General features: G+C 40.5%; 1 protein-coding gene across 3 annotated transcripts in view; it reads left to right on the forward strand.

Moving 5' to 3' along the window:
* JCAD (junctional cadherin 5 associated) overlaps positions 1–10,598 on the forward strand; it is an 83,091-nt gene extending 72,493 nt beyond the window's left edge. For all 3 annotated transcript variants that reach the window (XM_074324742.2, XM_019731529.3, XM_019731530.3), the window contains exon 5: positions 5,711–10,598. In XM_074324742.2, coding sequence (XP_074180843.2) covers positions 5,711–5,745 — 35 coding nt within the window. In that variant the 3' untranslated portion in view covers positions 5,746–10,598. The remainder of the gene's footprint in view (positions 1–5,710) is intronic.
* Positions 10,599–12,124: the final 1,526 nt, after the last annotated feature.

Genomic DNA, 12,124 nt, shown 5'->3' on the forward strand with positions numbered 1-12,124 from the left:
CCCATGATGCTATGTCTTACCTTTTCACCTTCCAAAATCCTTTGTTCCCCACCCCATTTTTATCTGTTTTCACTACCATACCATTTATGAAACTTTAGTATACAAAATTAACTTTTCTGACACCCCACCTCTAAAAAGGTCACTTATTGATTCTGTTTCTTAAAGTTCTCTTAAAGTTCGGACTTCAAAATCCCAGATGAGATGGTTTTGCCAACCGCATCCTGCAGGCCTCTGAACCCACTCCATCCTCCCACCTTAACATCTTCAAGAGCCTTTTCTGAGTCATAAAGCTATAAGACAGGTTCCCAATGACAGTGACAGTGAGTTTCCCCAAATGCAATTTCTCTATCTTGGCTCTGATACAAACCGGCCAGGAGAACTCTTGCCATTTCTGTTTTAGCCACTTTCTTCAGGGACTGGGGATTATCAGTTATATATATCATAGAAATGGTTAAAAGGAGAGTTGAAGTAGTTACCAAAAGGTACACATAATAAATCACAGACTAGAAGAGACCTTAAATCATTAATTCAGACCTTTTTACAGTGAGGGGCAAACTGTGCCCCCCGAGGTGTTAGAGCGCTGCCCTCAGACCCCAGTCTGATCTGAGCCAGGCCTCTCTTCCATCTTCCTGCGCCATCCCAACAGGGTGGTCCCCCCGCCCTGCTGCTCTGTCTCCTATTTTGAAATCCAAGGATGGGTTTATTTATTTATCTATTTACTTTTTCCATGAGGACAGAAGTCATCTAAACATCTCCATTTTCAGAGTTCAGAATGTCAATATTTCTTTGAGCTTCCTCTAACTTGTTTCCAAATAAGTTTTGAACTTTGTGGTTATTCTTGTTGATTTATTTATTTCACCCATTCCCATACCCCTCCCCTTTGGCCACCTTCTGTTTATTCTTTATATCGATGGCTCTGTTTCTGTTTTGTTCTGTTTATTCCTTTGTTGTTGTTGTTTTTTCAGCTTCCACATATAAGTGAGATCATATGATATTTGTTTTTCTCTGTCAGACTCGTTTCACTTCGCATAATACCCTCGTGGTTCATCCATGTTGTCACAAGTGACAAGATTTCATTCTTTTTTATTGCTGAATAATATTCTGTGAGGTATACACACACACACACACACATATATATATATCTCACGTGTTCTTTATTCATCTATCAATGGACACCTACGTTGCACCTGTATTGGCTATTGTAAATAATGCTCTCCTGAAGATAGGGGTGCATGTATCTTTTTGAATTAGTGTTTTTGTTTTATTTAGATAAATACCCAGAAGTGGAATTGCTGGGTCATAAGGTAGTTCTGTTTTTAATTTTTTGAGGAATCTCCATACTGTTTTCCACAGTGCCTGCACCAATTTGCAATCCCACCAACAGTGCAAAGCGTTCGCTTTTCTCCACATCCTCACCCACACTTGTTGTTTGTTGATTTATTTGTTATAACCATCCTGACAGGTGTGAGGTGATAGCTCATTGTGGTTTTAATTTGCATTTCTCTGATAATTAGTGACATTGAGCATCTTTTCATATGTCTGTTGGCCATTTGTATCTTGTCTTTCGAGAAATGTCTATTCAGGTCCTCTGCCCATTTTTTAATTAGATTGTTTGATATATTTTTTTTGGTGTTAAGTTTATATTTAAGTTAAATATATGAGTTTCTTATATATTTTGATATTAACCCCTTATTGAATGTATCATTTGTGACTATCTGCTCCCATTCATTAGGTTGTCTTTTCCTCTTGTTGATAGTTTCCTTGGCTGTGCAACAAAAGTTTTAGTTTGATGTAGCCCCATCAAACTGAAAATCCTCTTTTCTTTTATTGCCCTTGCTCGAGGAGCCATATCCAAAAAGATATTTCTAAAACCCATAATGTCAAAGAGTTTACTGCATGTTTTCTTCTAGGAGTTTTATGGTTTCAAGTTTTACATTTAAGTCTTTAATTCATTTTGAGTTTATTTTTGTACATGGTGTAAGAAGGTGACCCGGTTTCATTTTTTGCATGTTGTCTGTCCAGTTTTCCTAACACCACTGGAAGAAACTGCCTTTACCCCATTGTATATTCCTGTCTCCTTTATTGTAGATTAATTGACCGTATAAGTGAGGAGGAAATCCAAGGATTTAAAAGTAGATGGAAAACATTGCTTGTTTCAGCTAGAGGAATTCAGAAATTTTTGTTAAACAAAAAAATATACTTAGCACTTTTAAAATTTTCCCGGAAATGCAGTATGATTCTTAGGAGTGTTAGCCAATGTTGCTCTGTTCCTTATGCAAAATACTACATTATTGAAATAACCAATTTGTCAGGGCCCTCTTGGGGATCATCTCATTTGACAAATGTGGTTTTGCTGACGATGAACATACTAAGAGTATGGAACCTTTGCCATTATGGTGAAAGAGTGTTACAGTGCCCATTTTTGGAGCTGTGGAGAAGATATATTATCCTTAGCGTGATTCCTCTTCTGCTGTCCACCCCCTCCCCCAAATACGCTCTGCTAGTTAAAAAGACATCATAGGCTTTTAAAGTGAGCTTCTTTATCTATAAAATCAAGATGATTTTATCAGTCCTACCTCATCCTGAGAATTATAAGGACTTTAAAATAAGACAAATCCTGTTAAAATAAAACACCAGTTTGTAAAGAGTTCTGTGTCTCTCTCCATGGCCACATATTTTATGCAGTATTTTATAGGATAGAATTTCTAGTTCAATAAAACAGTCCCTCAATTATTAGTCTGACATTTGGCATGTGAATGGGGTGGGATAGGTATCTGAAAACACTTACATAATTAATTTTAGCCACTAAAAACACCTCCTCCATGACCTTATTATTTTTATTTTTTAAGACCATACTTACAGGGAGACATTTTTTTCTCCTTTCCTTCTGCTGCGTTTGTTAATACACAATACAATGATCAAAAAGCTGAAGGCAGAGAGCTAGTCTTGAAGACAGACGGCTCCTTCGGGCATTCTTAAGTAAATGCCTGGTAGGGCGCCTCCATGAGGGAAGATTTCTTACACATGCAGTGGCCCAGAGGAACCTCCACTGTCCTTTCATGTGACCCACCAGCCCTTAATATTCAAACGAGTCCTTTAGAGAGGTCATATGCCTGAGGTAGTAAAACTTCTAACATATGTTAAATTTTGTACTCACTGCTGCTTCACAAATTAGAATAAAGCCTTGTAGCTTTGTTGCTGACACACTTTTGGGCTTTAGTTTTCTTTTGATATATTTTATCATTTTAAACAAAAATCTTCATCTTCATCCCCACCATGATCACTCCTGTCTTTGTCTCCCCAAAGTGCCAGAACCACTTCACTGCTCCTGAATGCACAGCCCACTTAAATCCAGATTTTGTGCTGGAATTGTAAGACAAGAATATACCATGTTTATCTATAACCATTCCCCCCTCCCCTTCTATAACTTTATTATCTTTGCTGTTTGGTAGCATCATATCATAAAGTGTCTTTATTTCAGCTTAAAGATGGGCATTCAAGCTAACATCTTTTCAGGTTCTGGCTAGGAAATCAGCAGCTCAAAAGTCATTCAGGTGACAGACTCCCATCTCCACTGGGTGGAGTATGCTCCAGTTCAGAATGTCATCCCAGGCAGGTAGTGTTCAGAATCTGCGGGTGCCATCAACTTCCATTGTCCGCTCTCCCAATGTGAGTGCAGGAGGAGAATCCGGAGCGACCACAGCCTCAGGCCCGCAGTGGGGGATTCTGGGAAGGCTTCACGATGCCACATGATGCCATTAGGAGGCTAGACATTAGCACATCTTCCAGGGCAGTAGCTTTCGGGGGTATTCATACACGAACTGTCCACCGGAGCAGGCCTTAGTGGTTTGTCTTCACCTGAAATGTTGCCCACAGGAGCCAGGATTCCAAATACTCGGGTAACTTCTCTGTTCCCTAGACCCGGGCTGGTCAGTGTAGTCGCCCCCTGTCACTTCACTTTATGGCTCCTGAGCAGCACTTGAAATATGGCTCATCCAAATCGAGATAGCTGTAAGTGTAAACTACACACCGGAATTCAAAGGCTTAGTACAAAAAAATGAAATCCAATATTTCTCAGTAATTTTGATATTGATTACCTGTTGAAATGATAATACTTTGCATATATTTGGTGAAATAAAATACATCATTAAAATTAATTTCACCTGTTTCCTTTTATTTGCTTTAACATGGCTACTAGAAAGCTTAAAATAACATTATGTGGCTCAAATTATATTTTTATTGGACCTAGACCCCGCCCCCGTGATCTGAAGAAGACCCATTGTTCTATGGGATTCGTTTCCCGCTCTGTCTCTGGGCCTTCAGCTTCAGCAGTGGGCTCTGGGTGCAGACATGTTCTGTGGAGGTGTCCCCATGTCCTTGGCCCTGAGGGAGCTGGTCAATGCCCAGTGTCTGTGTAACTTGAAGCTTAATAGAAGATAGACCTTTTCTAGGCCAAAATGTGTCCTTTCCGCAGTGTCATCCATTAGCGACACCCATCTCATTCGCAGTGGAGAAAAAGACATCTTTGCTCACAGGCAGTCCCTCTCAGAATCAGCTCATGGTGAGGCTGATTGAGCATAAAAATGTGGCGCTCAGCTGTTAACATCCTGCGTTGTCCCATTGGGTGGTGTTGCTTGTAAGATTTCAGAAGGCGCCAACTCACGTGAACTCGGCTTGCTTTGTAGCCAGATGGGCACTTGGGTAGCAAATCACGTTTTAGGAGCAGCAGGCTCATTTTCCCAAATACGGAGACTGTCCTGTCTGGTTTGTAATGAATGACTCAGCGCTGTGTGTAAATCCTGTCTTGGTAGTTTTGGATCGTAAATATATCGTGCCTAAGTTGAGAAGGTGTGAGGAGGACACGCTGCTAGAGAAATTGGAATCTGTGTGGCCTACATGCACGTGCCCAGATGACTTGAGAAAAGATTGTTTGTGATAGTTTTTATAACTATCAGATTGTACTGTTCCAGATTTCTTACGTGTTTTGTTTAAAAAGTCCGGAGCTGCTGTGGCAGGCAATTCTGACCACAGGTGGCACACGTGTGAGCTTCAGGTTGGCCTGGACCCAGAGATCTGTGAATCCCAGACTTAGCATCACCAGGCTGCAGCATTAATGGCAGTTTGGGACTGTTGTTCTTTGTATGGTGTCCCATTTGGGAAACGCAGGACATCTGGGCCCAGTTTGGGATTTCCCAGTGTGGGCTATAGAATGGATCTGTGTGGCAGCCCTGCCTGCTGCCTGGTGAAGGTGGGATACAGGGGGCCTCTTATTAAGGCCAAGCAGTCAGGATTTCAGTGTCCGCAAGCCTTCCAGGGACAGCGTTTGATCACAAAGATGCACATTGTAAAGCAGCTTTCATTAGAGTTGAAATTTATAAAAAAATAATTAAATAGTCCTTAGCATCAGCCACTGCTGGTTAACAAGCACTGCATTTAAAGTTAATTATGTTTCACTATGAACAGCAGGAAGGGACCATCAACATATTAAGCAACTCACATTTTTCCATCTGTCACTTTAAAACAGTCTTTTGATGATAGTTTTTTTCACTCCTTAGTGAAAACAAGATTGCTGAAATGTCTAAAAATTATGTAGCTTTCATACACTTGTGGGTTTTGCTCCCTAAACATATTTATTTATGGTCTAAGAATTAAACAGAAAGACCAGTTGAATATCCCACTAATTTTCTTTTCTGTCTTTTCTTTGTTACAGATTCTTATGACCCTAGCAGAGTGGAGAGGGTGTGATGAGCTGCCAGTGAAGTGTGGGCTAATTGAAGTATTTGCTAATTGAGTGTTCTCTGATTTTATCTGTCAGCCAGCTTGCCGGGGTATCAGCTGGAAACGGCCAGCTTTCGGTGCACTATGACATCCATTACCACTACCACCAGGAAACTCCTCATCCCTACAGAATAGCTTTGTGGAAATAAAGCAGCAGTTCATTGAAACCATCTGTTTTTATAGCATGAAGAGTTAATACCTGTATTTAGAAAAGAGTCACTTAGACTCTCCTGAATGATGGCGTTAGCCATCATGGTTCAGTTGACAATTTGGACATGGACAATACAGTGAATGATTTTGAAAGTACTGTGAATGTCATAAATTCCCCTTTGCATTTCCAGGGCCTGCTGTCCGTGCTCATGTTAAGGATCTTGGGACAGAGGCAGTTGCCTAGTGTTTCTGCACTTTGAGTTTAGGGAAATGTGAATGACTATATCTGATCGATTTCTAATCAATTTGGCCTTCTGCAGCTGGAAGTAACTTTACTTACAAGTAACTTGCTATCAGAGAATAAAAGCAATATCTTTTAAGTTCCGAAAAGATTAAAACTTGTACTATGATGTACTAAGAGTATTATTTATCTGGTAATGAAATGCTTTGATCGTTTGCAAACATACCATTGTCTGCTTTGCACTCAGTATTATCTATCTATTTTTATTTCCTGTATGGATGTTTAGAAATTCTTTATATGAAAAATAATTACTGGTTTAAAATAGACCATTTTAACAAAGTAACTATATTTCTTTTTACAAAAATGCTATTTTTCTATGATGTAAACAGTTGTTAGGCGGCAGATTTTTAAGGAAGTATTATTTTATTTAAGAGTCTGTATCCCTTTGTATGAGAGGGACCCAGATAGAGTTCACGTCTGCTTTAAAGCATCTCTCCCTTACCCATTCACACCTCTGCTCCTTCTATTTTATCTTAGAAAGAGATGTCAATGTAGGCATTTTACAGGGTTAATCAAACTGTCAGAAATAATTTTTTTACAAATGTAACTGTAAGGTTATTTGTGAAAATAACCCTGTCAAAACCAGCCAACGTCTTTATAGCAATTTTTACTGCCATATCCATAAGATTTACCAAAAAGTATAGTTTCATCTTTGTATATCTGTGGGGATCTGCCCTGAGATCATACTTTCCTCCCACCCCCACCCCCTGCCCCTTTAAGAAATATGTATTTTTATCTAGAATGATCCTTAATTGGTCTCTGCATATTTTTAAAAATGCTAGAGACATTATATATATGCCAGTACAAAAGCATTATGAGGCCTATGTATTCTACTGTGTTTACTATTGCATTAACCTGCACAAAGTTTATGCATTTTTTATGCATTTGTCCCTCCTTTCTAAGTAAGGTATTCTTATTAGCTAACATATTTCCTGAGTGGTTCTTGTCTCCTTCCACCATCCCTTCTTCCCTCCCTTTCTTTCCTTTCCTTCCTTCCCTATTTCTTTCATTATCTTCCTCTTTTTTTCTTTTTCTTTTCTTTGTTTAAAATTTTTTTGAGAAACCACCTTAGCTATTTTTAAACATTTCAAATTCCTAAAATGTGAACTGTTGGGTGGTCTACAATTTGGCCCCAAAACGACTCTGACCGGGCTTTTATGGCCTATTTTTATCTGTGCCATATGATTTTATTTCATAAGAACTTAATGTATTTGGACTGTAATAAACAACACAGAATCTAAGTAATTCTGAAAAATCTTTTCAGATACACTTATCTACAGTCTTGTTTCTTACCTATAACTCATAGTCACTTCTTTCCAGATTTTGGCTCATGAAAAGTTATAATAGGCGCTTGCTTTCACAACACAATGAAATGGGCCAAGTTTCTGTTAGGAATGGCTGAAACTGTTTTTCCCAGGAAAAATTTAGTGGGAAAGAGGTCAATTACTCTGTTATATAGTTGGTGAATCACTTAAGTCGTTTGGTAGAACTAAATGAGGGTGGTTACCTGGAGGCGTTGTGGGGGTCCTGCTTCCCTATTTAACTGCAAATGAAAGAAGGTGTACATGTGTATATATACATATGCAGATACATATATATACACATATAAGGTAGACACACATATATACATAGATATATTTTAACTCTTCTGACTTTCTTTGAAATTTTATTGATCCCATCTAAAGACTCTTTTCATCAAAAGAATCAAATTTTAGTTTATTCTTCAAGAGAAATAGAAAGATCCTAAAGGGAAAAACATATTGTATTATACCTTGTGTATATCACAAAACAAAATATGATAGTCTTCTATTTTGTTTTATTCTAAATTGTTGCATCATAGCTTTCTGAAATGATTCTGAATTTAGTTTAAATTATCAATATTTTAACCTTAATTTCTAGATTTCAGCCTGTATAGAAAGTGTTTGGGGGAGGGGGAACTTTGAAAATTGGACTTTTAAACTTGCATATTCTGAGGTAAATAACAGCCTCTAATCAAAATTAGCTTTCCCAGAGATTTTGAACTTAATACTAATTACTCTTTTGTTATTTCTATTTCTCATACATACAAAGCTCTTCGTTATTATTTTGTGGCTGGAAAAAACTTTTCATATTTTGTGGTTGTCATTGTTTTTCTCATGTGTATGACTTACTTTTGGTGTTTAATCATTTGGGGCTTATAAAATTAAAAGTTCTAATTTTGACTATTTGGACCGAAAATTATATGAGCAATTATATATTAAATGTATTTGTATTTCTTAACTTGCAAAAGAAGGGGGAAATGTTGGTAATATAGCTCTAATGACCTCTTTGAAGAAAATTTCTGAATGATTGAAAACCAAATATCTTTATTATGATTTTAAGCCTTACATTTCTACAAACGACAGAAAACTCCTCCCTAAGATGCACAGCCCCTGACTGCATCTTCAGAATTTTTTTGTCTTGTTGTTTGTAACAATTTGGATTTCTTTCTGAAAAGTCCCTTAAAACTGTATCTACTGTCTGAGATCCCAGTGTCCATCCTAGAATTACAGGTTGAGGTTCTGAATCATGTGGAAATTCTAAGTGGAACTTTTCTGATTCCACTTGACGGTTAGTGAAGTGTTGTTGTTAATGGAAGTTCAAGTGCTTAAATGCCAATCACTCTGAATCTAGACTCTGACCACTTTTTGCAGCAGCAAAATGACTTACTCTGACAGCAGCTTGGTCTAGGGCTTCTGAGGAGAAGTGATGAGCTCATCTGCTGTTGACACAGCTCCTTCCCAGTTCTGAACATAAAGGACTGATTGAAGCTAAGATTAACCTGCCATTGCACGTGTGACGCCCCCAAAGGTTGTGTTTGTGCGCTTGGACTGTTTTTGTTGTTATTTTGTTTACAACGGTGAAGTAACACACAATTAAATGTCAGGTTAGCATCTCTTAGAAAGTGACCAATGTAGCAGAATTCTCTGTCTAAATATGTGAGCTTAGAGGAACACTTCCAATTTTCTAAATTCTTGTAAGCAGTTACTTTATAGTGTTTGGGCCATTGTTCTGCCAGATCCATCTGTGCAGGGGGATGAAGCTTACGGGATAGAGTGAGGGATGGGAGTGTGCCTCTTCATCTGAAAAGCTATTATAGCAGGCCTGCGGGATTTTTGCATTTTCATTCTGTTTTGTTCTTCACTTCAGATTCTGTACATCTGTGTGGGGGAGGAGAGTTCTACTCAGGACAGGATTTAAGAGACACATTTCAAGTGACCTTTAAGAGTCAGCATGGTGGGAGGTCCTCCCCCCCCCCCCCCCGAGTGTGGATTGGTGTACTCTGGGACCCACAAGGGAAGAAGGGGGAGATGATAAAATAACATTAAAAACAGAATGGTCCCAAACCTGCACGTTAAGGGGTGGTTAAGACTGTAATTCAGATTGAGGCCTCTTGGAACGGTCGGTGTAGCTGAGCAAGCTGCCCGTGGAAACAGTCCTTGGGTTCATCAGCAGTGTGGCGAGGCAGACAGAGCGCCTGCAGATTCCTGCTTTGACTTTTGAGAGCCCCTGTCACAGCCGTATTCACTACAGAGGACAGGGAGGTCCTTGTGCTGTGGCCTCTCACTGAAGCTTGAACCCAAAGGCAAGTCCTGCCGTTCTTCCCGATGCCTTGATTGGGGGTGAGGAGGAGTCTCCCTAGAAGATGAGCTCCTTCCCCGAGTGGAAGTCAGGCCCGCTGGGGCTAACAGCTGTGCCCGAGGGTCAGCAGTCTCTCTCCTGCTTCCCTTCACGCCGCCCCATGGCAGGGCCGAGATGTGCCTCTCACTGTCATGGAGCAAGAGGGAGGAAGACAAAGGCAAGTTCAGGTTGAGAAGTATATGGCAGGAAGTAGAAGCAAAAACTGTATGTCCTGGTCAGGGAGAAAAGCAGTAACCTACAGATTTTAAAATCAATGAGGTACTTACTTTCCACCTGAGGCAGCTGAAATGTGGTCCCTCACACTCAGGCCTGACAGGAAAGCTAAGGTCAAGCAACTCAAAACAACAACAACAAACACAAGAACTTTTAAAATCTGGTGAAGACAAAGCCCTGTAACCCCACAGAAACTTTCTGCTCGGCATTTCTCTGGGCACCATTAATAGTTAAGGCAGGCAGAGAGGGTCCCAGGAAAAGACAACTGGTAATGGCTGGTAGCCAGCTGTGGTCATCGCCCCCAGAACAGGCAGTACCAGAGACCTTAAGGTGATGAGAGGTGAAGGTGGGTGAAGTCAAATAACACCAGCAAAGCAAAGATGAATGTCGTCAAGGAGCTCTTGTATTTCTCTGCACAATGTAAAGACTCTTGCAATTTCAGGATGGCTGACCTGCTCAGTAACACACATGTTCCAAATAAAGATTTTGCATGAAAGTCTGTGTCAAATGTCTTTGGCTGTGGGTGCAAGAGCTGCCCTGTAAGCCTTAAGGCTTGTGCCCGGAGGGCAGCAGAGTCCACGGGATGCAGCTCAGATGGTGTCGGTAATACAGGGACTGGTGGCCCAAGGAATTCCAGCACCTTTGGTCTCCAGCAAGTGTTTCCTGAGCGTTAAAGCTCCTCTCTGCATCTCCCACAAAGCCCTGCTGACATGGAAAGAGGCCTGGGTCAATTTGGGGAGTAGGCTTGAGTTTGGGCTCCATCACTAACCACGTGGTCTTCCACATGTCTCTTCTCCAGCTTCTGTTTCCCCATCTCCTTCTCTTACTCCTTGAATATAAGAATCAAATACATAGAAAAGCTCCTGACACACTGGAAAGTGAATGTACACCTCTGTCTTTCAGGGAACAGGCAACTTGTAGGTTTTACTTCCAAGCCTTGGTGTTCATTTAAAGATTTAGCTCTTGTTTCTAGTGTCACAGTTCTGGAAGCAGAGGCACATTCGGTAGTCGTCATGCTCTCAGTTTGTTTCTGGCGGTCCAATAAACATGTAAGCTGTGGTTCCTGAGTTTTAAAATGTTTGCTCCTTCTTTCCAACTTAAGCGCCTTCTCTTTCCCATTAGCTTTTGCAGGCTGTTGTGCTTGTTCCTTCCTTGGTTCCACCTGTGTAGGTCTCAAAGCTCCAGAGTTCCAGGGCCCTCTCAGTAGTCTAGAATTTCAGATCATGTTGAGATGTGGGTTTTACAGTAACAGCTATGCCTGGTTGGTTGATAATTGAATCCACATATTAAAATATAACTGGAAAAGAAGTCCCTTGACCAAATTAACATTATAAGATGAAACATGCCACCTAGGAATTAGGGGATCCAGTCCTGGGCCTGTCTCTGCATTAATGAGCTGTGACCTTGGCCTCCTCCCCTGCTCTCTCTAGACACTGCATAAGTAGAGAAGAAAGATCGAAATAAACTAGCTGGTTTCTTCCAACTGTAAGATTCTATCTTTTTTGGCAAAATTGGAAGTCCATAGCATCTTTTGCCCTGCCAGAAGGGTCCAAGAGAAAAATGATTTGAAAACACTGGCTGTATGTGGCTGAGTACTGGGTTATCGCAAGGGTAGGGAGCCCTGCCATTATTTCTTTCACCAGGGTGGTCCACTTCCCCATTCCAGTAATTTATCATGCTTCTCTCCCCCTCGTGATCGTTGTGGACCAGCCAAGAGACTGACAGAATTGAATTCTCCCAAACATATTTTCCTTAGGTTAGAGTAGGGCATGGGTGTTCGTGAGCCTGGCAGGCAGCCCAGGGCATTCATCGACACGGTCTATACTCACTGTTTTTCTCACAGTTTGGCTGCTTGGGGTCCTTTTAAACGCACTTAGGTTCGGAGATGTTTGGGTCTTGCCAGCTGAGCTTCTACCCCACACATAAATCTTCACCCAGGTGGTCAGCTTGTATTTCATAGGCTGGGAGTGCTGTCGGTCACCCCATTGCTCAGCATTTTGGAGACAACACCTCCATGGAAAA

This window comes from Rhinolophus sinicus, chromosome 1, assembly GCF_057876585.1.
Source record: "Rhinolophus sinicus isolate RSI-liver-muscle chromosome 1, RSI-T2T, whole genome shotgun sequence".
Lineage (NCBI taxonomy): Eukaryota > Metazoa > Chordata > Mammalia > Chiroptera > Rhinolophidae > Rhinolophus > Rhinolophus sinicus.